A 21586-nucleotide genomic window follows, 5' to 3' on the forward strand; every position below is an offset into this window, starting at 1 on the left:
GTAGAAACCGGTAATGGGGAGGGGGCAGACCACAAGTGGCACCCCGTCCTCCCGCTCGCCCTTCAGAGAGCCTCAGGTTGCTGCTGCTTGCGGGAGTGCAGAGCGTGTGTGGCAGGCTTCCCGCCCCTCCTCCCCTCCTCCAAGCCCCCTTTGTGCTTCTACCTCGTCACTTTGTACCATCTCCTCCCCATTGCTTCCCTTTCAAGCTCTGACTTGACTTTCATTTTCTAACATGATTTGGGGGAAGGGCGCACTATGAGGAGGGAGAGTCTCCCCGGGGGGGGAGTGGATTTTGGAGGCTGAGAAGCTGGATTCGAAGCCCAGCCCTGCTATTCACTACCGTGTGACTTTGGCAGAGGACCTTTCCCAGGGGTCCTCAGTTTCCTCTTTTGTAAAACGAAAGGAGTTGTGTTAGACCGCCTCTCAGAGTCCTCCCGGCTCCGTAGCTATGCTCCTTCGATCTTCCGGCTGGCACTGGTGCCCTTTGCGTCATTCAGTGCCCTCTGCTTTAGCTGGTCCCCCGCGGGCTGGGTGCCATATTCTTTCCCCGCCCCCCCCCAACACCCACTAGGCGCCTTCCCGGTGCGGGCTGGCGAGATGGGGGCGGGGCCCAAGGAGCATCCTTTGCTGCTCTGCTTGAGAAGGTCGGAGGCGAGGGAAGTCGGCCAGAGGCTGCAAAAATCACTCGGGGCCACTCACTTTATGACAAAGTGCAGCCTGTTTGGAAGGCGCGAGGAATGCGGGCAGGTCACTACCTTGTCCAGCCATCGGGAGCCGGGAGAGCTCGGAGGTGCACTGCCCAGGGTTCTGACCGTCCGTAGGAACCCCCCGGGTAGTCTCCGAATAGAAAAGGTGGTGCGGAAACTTCTCCCCTTCCCGGAGGCTGCCATGCCCTCCCCACCTCCCAAGTGACGAGAGAGTAACTGTCCTGCCCTCTTACAGTCACTCCAAGCCTGAGGCAGGTACCCCCCTCCCACCCCGCCCCTATCCCCCCCCCCCCATTCTTCGGTTCCCACGCCTCCGCCTCCGCTCCGCCCGCTCTCACCGCGGAGGACGAAGTCTGACAGATCAGATCAACTCCAGCCTCATCTTCGCCTCCTTTGCCCGTATCTCCGGGGAAGGTAAGAAAGGCCACATGGCCCCTGGGGGATGGAAAGAGCGCGAGACCTACGCCCTGTGCCCGATAGCCTCCAGAGTGTGGTCTAGGGGTGCTAACTGCTTATCTAGAAAGCAGCTGAAAGTGAACGTGATTCCAGAGGGTTCAGGGGAGGGAAAAGGGATGAGGGCAGACCCTAACCCCCAGGGACAATTGCGGACACGCGGGAAGGAATGAACGCATGCATGTAATGGATGCATAAATGTATTAGAAGTGGGGGAGAGGACTCAAGTCCGTGGGACTCCGGTAGCCCCCTCCTCCCCCCCCCCCAAAAAAAAAAGAAATGAAAAAAAGAGTCAGCTCATGCATCTTTAGCTGGGGGAACTGGCTGAGACCTCAGCTCGTCATTAAGCGTTCTGAGATGCTGACCAGCACAGCATCCAAAGCTCCTTCCGTGGAGCTGCTAAGCCAGAAAACAAGAAAAGCTGCTTTGCTGGACTCCCTGCTCTGAGGAGCCTCAGCCTGTATGTGGGACACCTGAACCTTTTATGAGAGAGGTTTTCATCTTCGCCCTGTTAGGTTTTAGAAGGCTTTTGGCTATGGCGTCCCAGACTGTCTAAGACAGAAGGGTCCTCAGAGAGCACTTCAGGGAGAGTCCAAAGAGAGGCGGGAGACACGTGGGCTTTGGAGTTAGAACCTTTTCGACTCACTGCTTGTTAGTCACTTCCCTTCTCCTTCATAAAATGAAGGCGTTAAGCTTGCTTATTTCCGATATACTTCTAGCTCGAAATCATTTATAGTGATTTAGAATCTGCAGCAAATTTTCCAGTATGGAAGTTTTGGCAAGAGCTGTGTGTTAATAGAGTCACTCCAACACCTCTAAGGAACATACTCTCTTCTTCCCCTTCATCAATTTCAGAAGAGACAAAGCACAACCTATATGGATAATGATAATAATAGCAAGCATTTATATAATGTTTGCAAATATCATCTCATTTTATCCTCCCAACAGTCCTGTGAGGTGGGCACTATTATTATTATTATTATTATCATCTCCATTTTACAAATGAGGAAACTGAGGCAGGTGGCAGTTAAGTGACTTGCCTTGGGTCACAAGAGTTAAGTAAGGTAGGATTGAACTCAGATAGTCCTGTCTCCAGGCTCAGATGCCACCTAGATCCCCAAATGTCAATTCAATTTAAAAAGATTAAATGTCTACTAGGCACTTTGGAAACAAAGCCAAAATGTACAAATCCCTGCCCCGCCTCCAGGGAGTTTACATTCTAATGGGTGAGGGTTTGACTGGGTACAAACCCTAAATAAATAAACCGAATCACTGAGTCAATATTCTCTGTGCTATAGTCTATTTATAGAAATATAGAGTTGCTTGAGGTGCACAGAGTGACTTGCAGATGGTCACACAGCTGAGAATCATTTGAACTCAACTCTTCCTGAGTTTGATATCACGGGTCCTTGATCTACTGAGCTGCACATCTATTTCCTTAAGGAATTTAGACAAGACATCCATGGACATAAGTAACAGTAAAGTGAACAATAGCTTCAGGAAATGATCTCTTCAAAATAGTTTTGGACTCTTCTATCTGGTAGGACGTTACCCTAAAAACGCATGATGGTAACATCATGGAGTGCTACTCAGAAGACCTGGACCCTAAAATGAGGTAGCTGAATGACCCTGAGCAAACTTGGTAGGTCAGTTTCTTCTGTAAAATAAAAGGAGCTCAGCTAAAAGATCTCTGAGGACTCTTCATGCTCTGTGATTCTTGGTTTATTTCACCTGGTCTGAATAATACCAGTTACCAAAAATGACCGTGAACCTTTGCTCTGAGGAGGGAAGAGTCAAATCCTGGGGTATTTGTTCTTTAATGTGTTTGAGTTACTTTAGCTTTCATTGAGTTGATATCTACATAGGTAAAGATTGTTTTGACGTGGTTTTTTAATCTCACTTACAGTTTTAAAAAGGAAGATGTTTACTGTTCTTTCCCGTCAGCCCTGTGAACAACCAGGTTAGTATCTGGGAGAGAGAAGAGATGGCTTGGAGCTTTAGGGGAATGGACTTTACCTTAAGGCATAAACCTGGGTGAAGATCAGGGAGGGGCTTCTTAACTTTTGTGTCATGGAGCCCTATGGTAGCTTAGGGACCCCTTCTCAGAATCATGTTTTTAAATAATTGAAGGAAATGCTAAATTTCAGTTAGAGATAAGGGAAGATTAAGATGTACTTTTCCTCCCCATTTAAGTTCATGGACCCCTTCGCTATCTATAGACCCCAGATTAAGAAACTATGCTGTAGAATAAATTAATCAGTAAACCTGGGACTTGGAAAAGATATTGTGTCGTACTGGAGAGAGTGTAAGACTCAGAATCAGGAAGATCTATTTCTGAAATCAGCCCCCAGCCTTTAAAAGTTGTGTGACCACAGGCAAGCTTGTCAGTGTCTCTTGTTTTGCTTGATCCTGTTTCCTTTTCAGTAAAATGGGACCAATGATGCCAATATTGTTTACCTCCTTTTGGCATTATGAGCATCATAGGATTGCAGATTGAAAAGTGAAAGGATGCTGAGAGATCATCTAGTCCAATTATCAGCTCATTTTCCGAGAAGAGGCAGGGCTGGGACCCAAACCCAGGTCTTCTGGCTCCAAACCTTCCACGCTTCCCACTGCACTGAGGCTTCCCTGTCAAGTATCAGATGAAATAATGTCTGTAATGTGCTTCGAGTACTTTAAATCATATGTGAATGTCAGTTATTATCATTTGTCAAATATGGCCAATAGAACATAACTGCCAGGGTTGTTGTGATGCTCAGATGAGATCACTACATACTCCCATTTGTGTAAGCACTTGATAAATCCCCCTTTTTCTTAATGGGTTATTTGCATACTCCATGGGAAATAAATGTACACCTTCATCCTTCACACAAAACACTTGCCCAGAGACGCCAACCTGGGCATGAGCAGAGCCTCTGCCCAGCACAAGTAGGCACCTTTTATTTCATCTGTTTATTCATTCATTTACTTTTGCAGTTGCCGTCCCAGTATCATGGAAATCTCAAGCACTGCCACAGCCAGGTACAGAATATGTCATTAAAATGTTTGGCTGGGGGGCAGCTGGGTAGCACAGTGGATAGAGCACTGGCCCTGGATTCAGGAGGACCTGAGTTCAAATCCAGCCTCAGACACTTGACACTAGCTATGTGACCCTGGGCAAGTCACTTAACCCTCATTGCCCCGCAAAAAAAAAAAAAAATGCAAAAAAAAAAATGTTTGGCTGGGGGGCCCACTAGGTGGCACAGTGAATAAAGCACTGGCCTTGGATTCAGGAGTACCTGAGTTCAAATCTGGCCTCAGACACTTGACACTTACTAGCTGTGTGACCCTGGGCAAGTCACTTAACCCTCATTGCCCTGCAAAACAAAAAACAAACAACAAACAAAAAAACCCAATAAAATGTTTGGCTAAACATTATCTGTATAACCTGTAAGGAATCTTCCACATAGATGTTGTGTTTTGGTGACATTTTCTGACCAATACAGAAGAAAAATTACTCTTCCTGCTGTGGAAACTGCCAGAAAGAGGAGTTTTTAGATTAGAGTTTCACAGAACCACATAAAACTCAGTTTTGAGGAGGACCCTGGTGGTCATCTAGCCCAATCCATACATATATAAGACCCCCCTCTAAAGTGAACCTGACAAGTGGCTTTGCTTGAGAACCTCCTAAGCCAGCATTTCCCCACTATACTATGCTAGTTCCTTCCACATTAGACACCACTTATAAACAGATTTTCTCTGGGACTTTTGTTTTTTGGTTTGGGTTTCTTTACCTTAGGGATTTTTTTTTCCTTCTGGTGATTGAGTCATCCAATTTGGGAGGATTTAGAGGAGAGGATGCCCCTAAAGCTAGTTTATCCCTTGGACCAAACCTTTTCCTTGGAAATTAAAATATGGTAGCTTCACTTGAATTAATTTGTTTCAATTAAGAGGCAATGGGGGGGGCAGCTAGGTGGTGCAGTGGATAGAGCACCGGCCCTGGAGTCAGGAGTACCTGAGTTCAAATCCGACCTCAGACACTTAACACTTACTAGCTGTGTGACCCTGGGCAAGTCACTTAACCCCAATTGCCTCACTAAAAAAAAAAAAAAAGAAAAAAGAAAAAAAAAAAGAGGCAATGGGGGCAGCTAGGTGGAGCAGTGAGTGGATAGAGCACTGGCCCTGGAGTCAGTAGTACCTGAGTTCAAATCTGGCCTCAGACATTTAACACTTACTAGCTGTGTGACCCTGGGCAAGTCACTTAACCCCAATTGCCTCACTTAAAAAAAAAAAAAAAGAGGCAATGGAAGTTGGATGAGCCCATAGGTCCAGAGTTAAAATCCTGTCTCTGCCACTGACTGTGTGACTTTGGACAAGTCATCTAACATTTACTTATCAGTAAAACAAAGGGGGTTATGAGAGATTAGGGATTCTTCATTTTTGTGTGTGTCATGGTGAAGCCTGCAAGTCTGGTGGAACCTAGGTCCCCTTCTCCGAAAAATGTTTTTAACTGCATAAAATAAAGTGCATAGGATTGCCAAGGAAATGAATGCTATTGAAATAATTATGAAAATAGTAAAACCAGAGTCAAGAGTTGATGCTGACATCAAGCCCGGTGCCTTATACTGAGTAGGAGCTCAGGGAACATCTGGGTGTGAAAAGTTGGGGATGGGTAGGTGGACAGATGGCTGATGGAACAATGACCGAGCACAAAGGGCTCATAAGAATGACCACCTGGATTATAAAGAGGCCTCTCCAAAGACTGCCCAACTCTTGTTTAATAGACTATGTTTTCAAGGAAGGTAATGTGCACAGTGGTAAAAAGTACTGGCTGAGTTCAAAATACCAGCTCCCCTCTCAGTTAAGTGACCTTGGGCAAGTCATCTACCTCCTGGGACTCATCTTCAAAATGAGTGAGCTGGAAGCTGGCCTCTAAGGTCCCATCATCCTCTCAATCCATGACAAAATGAAGAAGAGCTTTATCAAACTTTACCATTATGACATCAGTTATCCATTCCTGGCTCATTGTTTAACTTCGCCTTTTGTCCCTTTTTTTCCAATATCAAGGGGCCATGATAGGAAGACTATTTCTATTAAGTCAGAGGAGATAAAACAAATTCAGTCCGTGGCCGTCTGCTAGAGTTCTACTTGTTCATCTCATAGATCTAGAGCTTCCAGGTACCTTAGAGGTCATCTTGTCCAAGTCTTTTGCTTTACAGATGAAGAAACTGAGGCCAGAGAGGGAAGTGGTTTGCTCAAGGTGACTGCCTTGATGTCAACCAATCCACAAGCATTTATCAAGCATCTACTATGTGCCAAGAACTGTTGACTATACTTACAACTCTTCTCCACCCCATGCCTGCACCCCCATCCTATCTCTTGGAAGGACTCCTAACCTTCCAAAATACCCTGACCCCTTTATTTTATTTTATTTTATTTTTTTTTAGCGAGGCAACTGGGGTTAAGTGACTTGCCCAAGGTCACACAGCTAGTAAGTGTTAAGTGTCTGAGGCCGGATTTGAACTCAGGTCCTCCTGACTCCAGGGCCAGTGCTCTATCCACTGCGCCACCTAGCTGCCCCCCCTGACCCCTTTATAATGACGGTCAAGAAAAATAAGGGCAGCGAAAGATGAAGTTGAGCAAGGGGCCATAGCCATAGCCATAGACTTGGAGGTTGGATGAAGTTCATCTTTGCTTTGTGAGAAGGCCAGGTCCCTTTCCTTTCCTCCGTCATCATTCCTGAACATTTTTTGTCTCAGCTGGATGACAAACAAGTGTTGAGAAAACACTAGATGACAATGAGAGCAAGAACCGGTAAGGGCTGATTGGGTGACTTCTCCCAGAACTGAAGGTTTTCATCAACCCATAATTTACAGATGAATTTATAGAAAGAAATACCTTTTCGGTAGCCCAATTCCTGACAATATCAACCAAGAATACTTCAGTTCCATTGATAGTTTCATTGATGGCCATTGTGTGCCCAGCCAGTAGCTAGGGATGGAAGGATATTTGGAAGAAATCAGAGACATGTTTTGCTACTTACTGCCTATGTGACCTTGGACAAGAAACTCTACTTCTTCTGGGCCTCAGTTTCCTCATTTGTAAAATAAAAGAGTCGGACTAGACCGTGAAAGGTGTCTTCCTGCTCAAAATCTACCACACTCAGGCACATATGCCAGGCACAACACTCAAGTCGGGTCCGATCTTTTTCCTGTGCGTGACAGAAACTTCATATATTTATTCTAATGATACCGTCTGAAATTTACACACCCTTTAAGTGTTTTATGAGCATCTCCTTCGAGGCTCACAATAATAACAGACCTGGAAAGTGGCTTCTACAAGCACTATCATCATCTCAGTAGAATGTAAGAGAAGGCAAGAGATTTTTTTTTTTTTAATTTTTGCCTCCCCAGTACTTGGCACACAAGAGGCGCCTAATAGAGGGTTGTTGAGTTGAGTCCTACACTGAACAGAGAAGAATAATGAGGTTTCAAGGGAAAGAGTGATTTGCCTGTGGTAACAATAGAGCTAGCGAATGTCAGAGGGGGTATTTGAACCCATTTCTCTCCTGTCTCCAATTACATCACACCACACTGTCTCTTGCTAGAGCTTAAAAAGATATTAGCTTTCTCCACCTTTCTTTCTTTCTTTCTTTCTTTCTTTCTTTCTTTCTTTCTTTCTTTCTTTCTTTCTTTCTTTCTTTCTTTCTTTCTTTCTTTCTTTCTTTCTTTCTTTCTTTCTTTCTTTCTTTCTTTCTTTCTTTCTTTCTTTCTTTCTTTCTTTCTTTCTTTCTTTCTTTCTTTCTTTCTTTCTTTCTTTCTTTTTTTCAATTGGGGTTAAGTGATGTGCCCAGGGTCACACAGCTAATAAATGTCTGAGGCTGTATTTGAATTCAGGTCCTCCTGACTCCAAAGCCTAGTGCTTTAATCATAGCACCACCTAACTGCCTCTTCAGACTGTTTTCTTTGAAATCTCCAAGGAGGGAGACAGCAGAGGCGATGTGCTGTAATGTTTGGAGTTAGGAAAATATGAATTCAAACCTTGCCTCAGACACTTGACTAGCTGTGTGACCCTGGGCAAGTCACTTGACTTGGCTTTAGTTTCTCATCCATAAAATGAGGAGGTTGGATTAGGTGACCTCTACTATACTATCCAGCTCTAAATCTATGGTCCAGTGACACTCTGTGCCTCCACAGCCTCCCAGTATTTCAATATCCCTCTGTCCTGAACCCCTTCTCCAAGGACCCATTTACCAAACTTTTTGCTATCTCGGCCCCTTCTCTTCCCCTGCACTCCTCCAATGTCCATTACAAATGAACAGTTGGAAACAGAGCCCAGCCTCACTAATTCCGAGTGGAAGCAAGTGAGCTGATATCCTGATTCAAGATTACTAAGACTCCAGGGGCCAGGGTGTACCTTCAGTGGGGCAGGAGACAACTTGCCACAGAGGGAGGCCCTTCCTCTTACATGAAGTCACCACCTGGGAAAATTCCTCTCCGGTGAGTTTTGGCTTTTGCTGTGCAGTCACAGCCCACTGAGAAAGAGCACCTGCTGGCTCTGGGGCAGAAGCCTGCCCAGCTGTACCTTTGAGGGTGAAGCCAGGCTCCAGGGCAAGCTCATTAAGGCATCAGAGGGATAGAACTAGAAAGAAGCTTAGAAAACATCTGCTCCGACCCTTTATTTTCCAAAGGAGGAAACTGAGGCTGAGAGAGATGAGGTGACTTGCCCAAGGTCACAAGGATGATCACTGTAGAATTCAAATGTACACCCTCGTCTTTTAGGGCCAAATACGGGGTTCTTTCCCCAAGGTTTCCGGGCTGTGCCTCTTCCAAACACTGATGTCACTTGAGGTAAATGCCACAATGACAAAGACAACTTGCCTTACAAAGAAGTGTCTTGCTTCTAATGGGCTGGAGTGACATCTGCCTTAGTCTGCAAAGTCAGGGGTTCCTGGAACCTGGGCATCTGTTGTTACCTGGTGACAGGGAGGTTTTGTGGGTGCAGGGAGAAGAGTGCTCCATTTGAAATCATGGAGTCGGGGTTCAAATCCCAGTGTTGACACTACCTATATGGTTTTAGGCAAGGCATTTCACCTTGCCTCAGTTTCTCCAACTCTATGTAACCCAAGTTTCCAGCTCAGATTACATATAAAGTGAGGGGTGGTGGTGAATTGGATTGCAGTTCTTTGTGTCCAGGCACTTGGCATGGTGCCAGGCACAGATTAGGCTTCTACCAAGTGCCCAACATCCTATTTCCTCTTAGCCCCTTTCAGTTCTAGATCTGGGATGTGGGAATAGCATTTGATCCTCATGACGACTCTCTGAAGTAGGTGCCACAGTTGTTATTATCCCTGTATTACAGATGAGGAAACTGAGGTAGACAGAGATTAAGTGAATCACTCAAAGTTGCACAGCTAGTGAGTGTCTGTGATGGCATCCAGACCCAAGTCTTCTTGATCATGTCCTGTCTGTGTGTTTATATGTATTGGGGGTCTTTCCATTTTAGGCTTCAAGGCCCTATCCCGGACCCCTGCCGTGGTTACCTTGGTGGTCTTGCTTGTAAGTGTGGCCGTGCTGGCAACCATCACTATCATTCAGAGCAACCAGACAGAAGTCCTAGCCCCAGGCCTAAAGGTAAGAAGGTGCCTGGGGGAGCGGATGCAGAAGGGGGCGGGGCTTCAGGGATGGTATCATGTTGATTCCTACGAACTCCACAGTTTGAAAGCTCTCAGATTAAAGGAGAAAAATCTCCTGTGTCAAGTCTATTTAGTGGGAGCGGAGAGAGATGGCCAAAGGCTCTGTTTGTGATGGCTGAATCAGCCTGGGCGATGGACGTGGCAGCCTCCTTCATGCCCTGAACTATCTCACTGTGTCTTCGGTTCAGAACTGGCAACCACCCAGGCACAGTGCAGGCCCTGGAGGTGAAGGGGATGGGTAGACTAAGAAGAAAATGGGGTTTTTTTTGTTTATTTGTTTACAAATGCACCTTTTAAATCCCTGCCCTTCTCCCCACCTTGCCTTTTCCTTTATAACAAAGGAAAAAGAAATCCTGACACATCTGAGAAGGCATGCAACATTCCATACCAGCAGTCCCCCACCTCTGCAGAAAAAGGAAGGAGGACCAATGCACATATTTTTAATTCTGCTCCCTTAGTTGGACATGGGTATTGAAGTCGAACATGAGACCACGTAGGTCCCGTGCCTCTAGTGAAGAGCAGTAAACCACAGGGAGAGTAACTTCAGAGGTGAGAGAAAGCCAGTTTCCAAAGCTTGTCTCTGGTGAATAAATCCCTTGTGCAGAGACAGGGGAGCAGGAATGAAGAGAACTGTGAGGGAAAAATCCATCCTCTTCTCAATAATTCTCAGGAACTCAGCATCGAAGTGACAAAGGCTTTATTTTCTTCTCATGAGAAGGAGGCACCCTAGTGTGCAGCTAGTGGGTGCCCAGAAAGGGGGCTCGCAGGCCCTGTTTTATACCCTAGTCCCTAACGGGAATGGACCCTCCCCTTTTTCATCACTGGTCGGGGTTACAATCTACCCACAAAAACTAGCTAATTGGAAGGCAGTATTCCCACCCCTCTTCCTTGTATGGGCATAACTCAGGAGTGGCCCTTATACTTCCTTATATAGACAGAACTCTGGAGCGGACCTTATTGAGACCAGGGCTCCTTGAACCATGTGACCTTACTAACCTGAGGGGGAGGAGGGGATCTGAGACCTTTGTCCTACAAACAGGTCAGGGGGAGTATGACTGACTGTTATATCCACGTTGAGAGGAGACAACTACCCATTTCTCACAAGAACCACTTCCCATAATTTACCAGATGTGGGAACCCGGAATTACCTCTGCCTTCCTGAGCTTCAGCTTCCTCACCTAGAAAAAGGGAATAAAAATAATACCTTGAGGAGGACCTACCTGGAAGGGTTGCTCAGTCAGTCAATAAATATTTCTTTCTTTTTTTTTAGTGAGGCAATTGGGGTTAAGTGACTTGCCCAGGGTCACACAGCTAGTAAGTGTTAAATGTCTGGGGCCAGATTTGAACTCAGGTCCTCCTGACTCCAGGGCCGGTGCTCTATCCACTGCGCCACCTAGCTGCCCCCAATAAACATTTCTTAAGCACTGTCCAAATTCTCTCCCTCCCCTCCCCTTCTGGAGAAGGCAAGCAATTTGATATCGATTGTACATGTGCAGCCCAAAGTCCCAAGCACTGTGTTAAGGGCGGGGAAGAGGCAAGAGATAGTTCCTGCCCTCAAGGAGTTTATAGTCTGATGCGGGGTGGGAGAATGCAATATGCTTCGAAGAAATAATAATCCAGTAGATTGTGAACTCCTGCCGGGAAGGGACATTTTTGTCTCTGTATCCTCCAGAACCTTGCTGGTAGAACTGAATTTGTATGAATAAAGCGGCCTTGAATTCCCCTTGAAGCTCTCCCACCTCAGTCTGGACTAATCAGCTCAAGCCCACTCAGTTAGTTGTGGTCATGTGAACTTGTGGTTAGGCTGGAAGCGGCTGAGAAATCCACATCTTCGCTTTAATGGAGCCTTCTCAACAGCGAACTTTTGTTGTTGGAGTTGAAAACAGCTGTTGGCCACCGCGTCCGTCTGTCCGGCAGAGAAGTGGCTTCTAGCTGGACAGGAGGAGACACCCTCCAGATCCTCTTCGTATGCACTTCGGCGAGCGTTTGTTGTCAAAACTGCATCACAGGTTTGGGGTCGGAATGGATCTTCACCCTCTCATTTTACATATGAGGAAACTGAGTCCCGGAATGGTGAAGTAACTTGTCCAAGACCAAACAGGCGCTGAAATCTAGGTAGACGTAGGATTCAAACCCAGATCCTCTCATCCTACCGCTCCAGTCTCTCCATGTAGTTTCTAGGTTCTACGGAGCACGTCTAGTCCTGTTGGGTAAAGCTAAGGATGGGGACCAACGTCAGAACCCAGACTCTATTGTCTTGTTTTCTTTGTGATCAGTAGCTGAGCGTGAAAGCCGTTGTGTTCTGGCGCTGGGATCAGAGTTTAGGGCTTCCCTTACTTCCTAGGGGCGGAAAGAGGTGGGAATCCTGGGCTCCAGATCTGGGTTTCCTGCCAACTTTCCGTTTGATCCTAGGAAAGTTATTTACCCTTTCTAGGTCTGTTCCTTCCATTGTAACATAAAGGGAATGGATGAGATGATCTCTAAGGTCCCTTCCAGCTCGGGGGAAAAAAAAAGAAAAGAGTTCATTAACAAGTCTCTGCTTAGACTAGATGCAATTATAGCGTATCTGTAGCTACATGCACGTCTGCCACACCTCTTTTCCTGCTTCTGTTGACTTACTGTGCTGTTGACTTACTGGCTGGGGAGACAAGTGCTGTGTGTCTTCTCCAGGCAGTGTTAATGCCGAAATCGGAGGGAATCAAAGTCCCTGCTTTGTAAAGCAGGAAACCACTACAAAGAGATAGAACCAGGTTACAGCTGGAGTCGTTGGGGTTCAGAATTGCCCTAACCTTGGGGCTGTGCTTCTGAAGACCCCCTTTCTTTAAGAAGTGGGTTAGACTTGCCCAACAGAGAGCAGAGTGCAACTCTTCAGAAAACCTTCTTGCCAGATACTTTTCTACATATTGGCAGGACTTATCCTTCCATCCCTTTGTTTTGTAATTTGGCCTGACCTGGGTTTTACGTGCATGGGAGGGTTGGTGTTTTTGTTTTTGAATAACAAGACTTCTGATGTGTCTCTGTACTCATCTGATTAAGCTGCTCTTGTGCTATGCCCAGGTTGGAATGCCAGGGCCACATTTGTTTACAAGGATGCCTCTTGGAGAATGTTCCAGACTGGCATCTCATCATCAGGACCTGAAAGGGCTTTTAGTGTCTCTCAAGGTCATGGAATCATGGATCTCAGAGTTGGAAAGGACCTTGGAGTTCATCAAGTGCAACATATGTCTCCTACAATATACCCAACAAGTAGTTATTCAGTCTTTCCCTGAAGACCTCAGGGAGAAAGACGCACCACATCCCATAGTCGAGCATTACACTTTTGAACGCCTCTAATTATAAAGGAATTTTCTTCATACATCAAACCTAAATTTGCCTCCATTTAGATCTGCATCTTCTACCCATGTTTCTTAAATTATTACAGCTGTTATTGTGTTGTGGTTTATAAGGGATGTCAAATAGATCTGACTTATTGCATTTATTTGAATTCTTTATGTCATAACATGTGATCAGTTTTTAGAAAGCTGATGTATGAGGCTGAAAAATAAGTGTGCTCTCTAAGACTCCCATTCGATAACTACTATTGCTCTATCAAACCTAGTTTTCCTAATATTCTATTCAGATCCATAAATTTTGTTTTACTCTTTAACCTTTTTGTTACACTTAGTTTCTGAAATGGGGTATTTAAAGTCTTAAAGTGAGAACTTTACTATTTAAGTCTTTTGGCATTTCATAGTCATAAAATCACAGAGATGAAAGAAAGCACTCAGAACTTCTACATGTAGTGATGGAAACCAACACTGACTTCTCCAGGGCTTACTTGCCCAAGATGATGCAAAAGAAAGTGACGCAGCACAAATAATGAAAGCAGGAATGAGATTTCAAATATCCTTAATAGATTCTCACTCCTATCCTCCTTTTGGCTTGTTTTTGACAGCAAGCTATTTTAATAGGAGAAATCTGAGTACGCAATGGATGTGATTGCTTTCAGAGAGATTGGTTAGAAGCTGTCATTGATCCTTAAACTTTTGAACTTTTGGCCCAAAGGTTGATGTTGGAGATTGTTTTAACTCAGTTATCAGATCAGTGCTTTCTCCTAATCAAACCCAAATAAGGGGCAGCTAGGTGGCGCAGCAGATAAAGCACCAGCCCTGGATTCAGGAGGATTTGAGTTCAAATCCAGCCTCAGACACTTGACACTTATTAGCTATGTGACTCTGGGCAAGTCACTTAACCTTCATTGCCCCACAAAAAACCCAAATAAATGCATTTTTTAAAAAAAATCAATAGCATCATAGAAAAAGGAACATAGAATAACAAATGGAAGGAAACTTGGAGGTCATTAAATCCAACCATCTCATTTTATATTGGAGGAAACTCAGACTCAGAGAAGTTAGGCGACTTCCCCAAGGTCACAGAGTGAGTAAGAGTCTAAGGTGGGATTTGGTCCCAGTTTTTGCTGATTCCAAGTCCACTGCTGTATCTACTCTGCCATGCTTCCTCTTAACGATGATTGGCATCTATATAGCTCTTTCCATAAATTTCTTCATTTGAGCCATACAACCAATGCATGAGGGCAGTGCCACAGGCATCATTATACCCATTTTATAGCTAAAGAAACTGAGGTTCAATCAGCAAATCAATAAACATTTATTAAGCCCTGACTATGTACCAGGCACTGTGTTAAGTGGTCTCTTCAGAAAGGTTAAGTAACTCAGCCATGGTGATAGATTTATAGCAGATAAGGGACTTTGGAGATTTTATGTATTTGAATATATAATATCTTTAATATATTTGGATATTTTTATATATAGCATATATAGAAAATAAATGCTTTCATATATACATATACATACACATATAAATATATACATATAGTGTCTATACCATAATGTGCTCTGCTTTTTCTGTTCAATTTTTCCCACAGAATGTATGAACAAAAATATGAAACATCACTATTTTTTGATCCCTATTGTACTTTGTTAAATGAATGCACTCTCCCTTTAACCAAGTATCAAAACTGAGGTCAACATTTGTGTCCCGATGACACCATCAATGGTAGTGTTAGTGAAGAAACTTCCCAGTATAGACTGTGAGGCAGAAAACAGCTGTAGAGTATAACCATGGAAACAGATCGGTAGATGATAACACCTGTGGGAACAGCCTTTGGGTAGATGATAACACCTGTGGGAACAGCCTTCTCTCTTTGGTAGTCACTAAAATAACAGAAATGCTTGTCAGACGCAGATGGCATAGAGACCATAACATACAGCCTTTGTCAAATGGGATGTAGGACATCCTTTTAAGTGTACTTCTTCCACCATGATGATCTGGTAGAAACCAGAGCCCATAGAGAATGCTAGGCAAGTTCTTAAAACAATTAAAAGTGGGGGCAGCAAGGTGGCACAGTGGATAAAGCACCAGACCTGGATTCAGGAGGACCTGAGTTCAAATCCAGCCTCAGACACTTGACACTTACTAGCTGTGTGACCCTGGGCAAGTCACTTAAACTTCATTGCCCCCGCAAAAACAAAACAAAACAAAAAACAATTAGAAATATCCCTGTAATGTTATTCCCAGGGTCACACAGCTAATAAGTGTCTGAGACTGGATTTGAATGCAGGTCCTACTGATTATGGGGCTGGTGCACTATGCACGGTGTCACCCAGCTGCCCCTTGTCCTTTGTTTTCAAAGAGGACCAGTGACATCACCAGGTGATGTCTTAACTGGTGAGTTGCATTTAAATGATACAGAGTTGCACAAAACCATCAGCTTCAACCTCTCTTTTGGAGTCAGATCTATATCTCTGGTCTAGACTTAAAATGATGGAGATAATATTAATAGTGCAGATTAAACCTTAAAATGTATCTTTTTTATTTTTTAGAAAGCCAATTGTTAAACATTTAAGGTTGGAGGGGCGGGGTAACAAACGAGAACAGATCCCTTTCTTCCAATGCAGCTATTTCTCCTTTCATTTTTTTCTTTTTAGCTCAGACTTCTCCATAGCATCCCAGAGATGTGAAGTCCAATTACCACAGACAAAAGGGTGTGACCATTACAAACAAAATGCTTTCCACCTTCGTTGTCTCTAGAAAATGTGATCTAATCCTGTTGTTCAGTTGTTTTCAGTCATGTTGACTCTTCTTGATACCATTCGGGGTTTTCTTGACAGAGATATTGGAGAGGATTATAACAAGATCTACAGAAAATAGGCATCTCCTATGCCCCGCATGCTGAGCCATTGGGATGGGGCCCCAGTCTCATGTACTTGCCTCTAGCACAAATTGAGTTTATCATGTATTGTTAGTGCTCCTCTTTGCTCACCACTGAATGTGACTGTGTTAGCATCCACAAAGAGACATTCAGAATGGCAACTACAACTTGTATGCCTGGGGGAAGCACCACCAAAGTCACTGGCCTGGGCCAAGCCATAAGACAAATTCAATTGATGGAATGAAGGGAGGGCAGGGGGACAGGGACGGAGCCTTAGGCTCTTAGGAGGAAAAGGAACAGGGTGAGCCCAGGTCTAGAAGGAGGGAAGTGAGGGAACTCATCTGCTGGCACTTAATTTTAACTAAGCATCTTATTAACCAGTTTCTAAATCCCATTATTTCTACCTGCTAAAGCTGTATAAGTGCTGAAGAAATGTTTTCCCTACTCAGTTTTTTATTCTGGGCCAAAGCCCTGGCCTCAGTTTCTTCATCTGCAAAGTGGGATATTGAATCTCCTACCTAACAGGACTGTTGTAAGACTTAAATGAGAAACTTTATATCAAACTCTCTACCGAGGTGTAAGCTATTGCTTATTTATGGGTTGCTGGTTCCCACTGTTGGTGAGAGCACACAACAAAAGAGACCCACCCACCTGAGAAAAGCTGGAAAATAAAATGGACCAAGGTGATTGGCCAGAAAGAGGCAAAACTCAGGCTCCAGGCTCCACGTCCAGACCAGGGTGGAACCAAGAATCTCCCACATGGGATCCAAGCAACATGTACTGAAGTCTTCAGTGCTGGGCAGAGACAAAGGTTAGCTATGCCCTTGTCACTGCCCTCCAGGAGGGTATGCACCAAGATATCACATCTGTTGTAAAAAACCAGACTTCGTCCTTCTTGGAACAGAGCGGGGAAACAGAATCACACAGGCACTCTTTATTTTCATCAGCAAAATGGCATGTATGTAGGGTTTCTCCCAAGAGAGAAGCTTGACTCTCATTTGGGGAAGGGGAATATTTAAGCGGTAGAGCCACAGTTCTTGCTAGGGGTTAGCCATTCCTTGGACAGTTCAGATTTATGGCTGTATTTTTCTCTGGGAAATGAGATGTTTGTGCAACATGAATCTGTCACTGGTTCTGATAATGGCAATGTGCCTGGCCCAGGCTTATGAGTCAGGTGCTGCTCCTGATTGATTCACTTCTTCCCGGTCTGCAAAAGGATGCTCTTTACCCCATGTATATGATACAAATTAGCCTGACAGTTCAAGCCTTGGGCACAAACACTAAGATGAGGGGGTGTAAGACAGGGAGTCTCTAGCACATAAGGATGTCTCTGGAAGGTTTTCTCTTTGTAGCCCAGTGCTGGTCATATACAACAGGTGCTTAATGGGGGATAGCTCTGGGAAGTCTTGGGCAGGGGAGTCTTCACTGGGACCCAATCAGTCTCTGACATTGCCTCTTTGTTCTTTTGTTTAGTATGGGATAGTGCTTGATGCTGGCTCATCCAGGACTACCATCTACGTGTACCAGTGGCCCGCAGAGAAGGAAAACAACACAGGCGTGGTTAACCAGATCTACAGGTGCAGCGTGAAAGGTGAGACCCTCCTCCAGCCTGGCCGAGAGAGAGAGAGAGAGAGAGAGAGAGAGAGAGAGAGAGAGAGAGAGAGAGAGAGAGAGGGTGGAGTGCATCCCCTGGGGGATGGTCTTTCCTTCAGGGATGAACAGGACAAGAGAGAGGCAGGGCAGTGGCCTGGGAAGGTCATGAATCTGGAGTTGGGAGACTTGACTATGTCAAGAGGTAAAGTTACGTCTGTCTGTAATGAAGGCATAGGCTCAGAGAGGTTAAGTGATTTGCCCAGGGTCACAATGCTAGTGAAGGTATGAGGTAGAATTTGAACCCTGTTCTTCCTGACTTCAAGTCCCTTTTGGGTCCTTCCCAGCTCTGATAAGGCTATCCTCTAAGGTCCTTTCTGAGTCTGCAGTACAATGAATTTATCATTCTAGTGTCCCTGCTCCTGTCCCAGGGTGCTGTCCTGACAGGCCCCCTCCACTCTTGGGCTCTGGTCAATGGGAATAAAATAATGGCTGTGCTTTGTGGTGTAGACATGTGAAGTTAAAGCTCTTTGAACTTCTTAGAGAAGGGCACTGTGAAAACACAGGGGACGGCCGGGCGAGGTTCTCCCTCAGCAATTTTCAAGAACACCAGGGAAGACTGGGCTCTGCAATTACTCACGCTTTTTGGAGCCTTTGAAAATGAGATGTGCACTTTCTGAGTGGGAAAATGATATGTGTGTGGAGACGTGTGCGGTTCAGTAGTGCTCTAAATAAGGTCACATGTGGGAGGGAACATTCCTGCATTGGTCTTTACTTTTAGGACATCGGGTTGGTTTACCTTTGGTTTGTCTGAAATTAGTCCAAAGCAATTAGAAGTTTCAGGGAGCTTCTTTGAGTATAGAGGAAGCAGGCATCTATCTGTGCAAGTGACTTAGATGAAAACTAGTAAAGATGGACCTATATCTAAGGGGCTAAGGCTTGCAAAATTCTTTCTGTACATTATGCCATTGGATTCTCACAGTACTTCTGTCAGATCAATACTACAAGAATTATTGTACCCACTTTACAGATGAGAAAGCTGATGCTGAAGCTGAGATAGTTTAAGTGACTTGTTCAGAGACAAATAGATAATAGATGAAACAGGATTTGAATCCAAGTACTTTGTACAGCTAAGCAAAATAACAACATTTTTCAGCAGGAACAAAAGGTCTAGAATCCTAAGGGAAATAATGGAAGTAAAGTAGTCATGAAAGGAGACTATAACCTCAAATTATGCTAGAAAGCAGTAATTATCAAAGCTATTTGGAACTGATTAAAAAGTAGAAAAGTAGATCAAGGGAATACACTACATAAAGACAGATTAAAAAATGGAACTTGGGGCAGCTAGGTGGCGCAGTGGATAAAGCACTGGCCCTGGATTCAGGAGTACCTGAGTTCAAATCCAGCCTCAGACACTTGACACTTACTAGCTGTGTGACCCTGGGCAAGTCACTTAACCCCCATTGCCCCGCAAAAAAAAAAAAAAAATGGAACTCAATAATCCAGTGTGCACTAAATCCAAGGACATAAAGTGCTTGAGGAAAGACTCCCTATTTGACAAGAACTACTAGGAAAACTAATGAAGTTATTTGACAGAAATGAGGTTTAGGGGGAAAAAGAGAAATGAGGTTTAGATCAGCATTTTACACCACATGCCAAACTCAGGTCCTTGTCACTACAAGTCCAATGCTCTGTCCTCTATAGAACAGTGCCTCCCCTCTTTGGTGAGTCCATGGGTCCTGTTTGTTTTGCTTTTGGAACCATAGCAACAGTGTCCCAGGACTGATTTATCCCTGGTCCCTGTTGGCTCCCTAACTTTGGGGCTACCTTAAAGCATTAATAGTGATTGTTACTTTAAAGTCAGGCCTTACCCTAATTTCAGCCCAGGCTTTGCTCCCATGTAGTTCCCTCTCTCCTGATCTTGGGAGCTGCTTGATGGCACAGTCCCCCCTGGGACTTGCCCACAAGAGCTTTTTCCACAGGATACCACATTCTATCCCTTATTTCTCCCCCTTCCTATTCAATGGCATTTATTAAACACCCGCTAGCTGCCAAGCACGGTTCTATGCTGCTCTTTCCAGGCTCTGGGATCTCCAGTTATAGAGATAACCCGCAAGCCGTCCCCAGTGCTTTTGAAGACTGCATGCAGAGAGTGAAGGAGAAGATTCCAGCTGATTTACACCAAAGCACACCGGCCCATTTGGGAGCCACGGCAGGAATGCGGCTGCTAAGGTAGGGTCTTAGCAATAAAATACTCAAGCATTTGGTGGTGAAATTCACCAAGATAGAAGCTCAGTCTCTGGAGACCTCTCAGAAGAAAGGAAGCCCATTCTCTGAAAGAAAACTAGATTTTGAAGAACTGGAGACTTTGGGGTGTCTTTGGCCAGATGGCAGTGAGTGAATGGAAGGTACAAAGGGGCAGATTTCAGTGTGATGTTAGGATTTTCTGACAAGGAAACCCATCCCAAAGTGGGATGGCTCACCTCAAGAGGTCATGAGCTTCTCCTCAGCAGAGGCTAAATAACCTTTTATCAATGAGAATACAGAGGGAATTCCTACTCAGGTACAAATTCTTCTAACTCAGAGATTCTGTGAACCAGAGGTTCCTAAATAATTTCCTTTGATGATTTTGTGAAAAGCAAATAGTTGTTATTTTGGGAAAAAAAGCAAAAGACAACAACAAATCTTGCTTATGGAATGTCCTCGTGGTTCCACAGAAAAATGTAGGTTTTAGAGCATATGGGCTTCAATTTAGCTTTCTCTGTAATTAGTTGTTCTTTGAACAATAAGGCTTCACTCATTTCAGTCACATATTTCTATAACTACCTCTCATCTCTCAAGTATAATGAAAGATTGTTAAGTTACAGGATCTATCTCCATGCAAAACCTTTTATTGGCTGCCATTTTCTCAAGATAGTAGACTGAGTCTCAAATTGAACTGAAGGTAACACCTGGTACTTTTTGGTTTATACCACATTCCATCCAAATCAGTCTGTTGGAGGGGCAGAATGGTGGAGTGGGTAGAGAGATGGGCTCAGAGTGAAGAAGGCACGGGTTTAAGTCATAGGCTGATAGATTGAGGGCTGGGAAGGACCCAAGAGGCCACCCAGGGTAACTCCTATGCCCCAGACTGGTTGTGTGACACTGGGCAAGTCATCTCATTTCTTAGAGAGGTATAGAGAGATAATATTTATAAAACTCTTAGCACAGTGCCTAGCACATAGTAGGTGCTATTTAACTGTTGGCTATTATTATTATTATTATTATTCAGTGTTCTAAGTAATTCTCTAAAATTATGTTAGAGAGTTGGTATTGTTTTCTGTTGGTAAAAAATTTCCTCTTTGGTAGTTCTCTACCCAAATGAAATCACAGATCCAGTCCAAAGCAAACAAAAAACCAAACAAATCTACCAGCTCCTTTGGAGGTTATCATGGGCCAGATGGACAGATTTAAAACACTGAGTGGTTGAATTAAAGCAGAGACCTCATTTCTTTAGGGTCAACTATATTTGGACGCATGACTTGTGGCCCAATCCCACAATGTCCTTTGTAATATTTCTCTACTTTATAATTCCCTTGAAATTTAAGATTGAGAATGTGGATGGGGAACATATCACTTAAAGTCCTACCAAGCTGCCTCTGGTTTTAGAAACCAGAGTTACTCCTGCCTTCAGCAGCGGAGAAAGGTGGGAAGACCTGGAGTCCCAAGGCCTTGGCTCACATCCAAACTTGGCTACGAGATTCCATCTCTTGGACAAGTCATGAACCTCTCCGGGTCAAAGCTTCCACATCTGTAAAATGGGGGAATTGGACTGCATGGCCCCCAAAGTCTCTTCTGCCTCCAGGCCTATGAATTTATGAGTCTTCCAGCTCTAGCCTGGGGGCTTGTGATGCTAAGATAAAGCAGCTCCTTGCTCTCTACTGCCCTCTCATGTTCTAGACCACCGGGAAA

General features: G+C 44.5%; 1 protein-coding gene across 2 annotated transcripts in view; it reads left to right on the top strand.

Annotated features, from left to right (window-relative positions):
- The first annotated feature begins 1006 nt into the window (after window positions 1-1006).
- The window catches only part of ENTPD3 (ectonucleoside triphosphate diphosphohydrolase 3), a 39222-nt gene continuing 18642 nt past the window's right edge, over window positions 1007-21586 (top strand). The window contains exons 1-6 of one of the 2 annotated variants that reach the window (XM_043967306.1): window positions 1007-1121; window positions 3067-3120; window positions 4137-4181; window positions 9645-9772; window positions 17519-17636; window positions 19717-19867. In XM_043967306.1, the coding sequence (XP_043823241.1) occupies window positions 3081-3120; window positions 4137-4181; window positions 9645-9772; window positions 17519-17636; window positions 19717-19867 (482 nt within the window). In that variant the 5' untranslated portion in view covers window positions 1007-1121; window positions 3067-3080. The remainder of the gene's footprint in view (window positions 1122-3066; window positions 3121-4136; window positions 4182-9644; window positions 9773-17518; window positions 17637-19716; window positions 19868-21586) is intronic. The other variant, XM_043967308.1, reaches the window with a different exon arrangement.

The sequence above is a fragment of the Dromiciops gliroides genome, chromosome 5, assembly GCF_019393635.1.
Source record: "Dromiciops gliroides isolate mDroGli1 chromosome 5, mDroGli1.pri, whole genome shotgun sequence".
Lineage (NCBI taxonomy): Eukaryota > Metazoa > Chordata > Mammalia > Microbiotheria > Microbiotheriidae > Dromiciops > Dromiciops gliroides.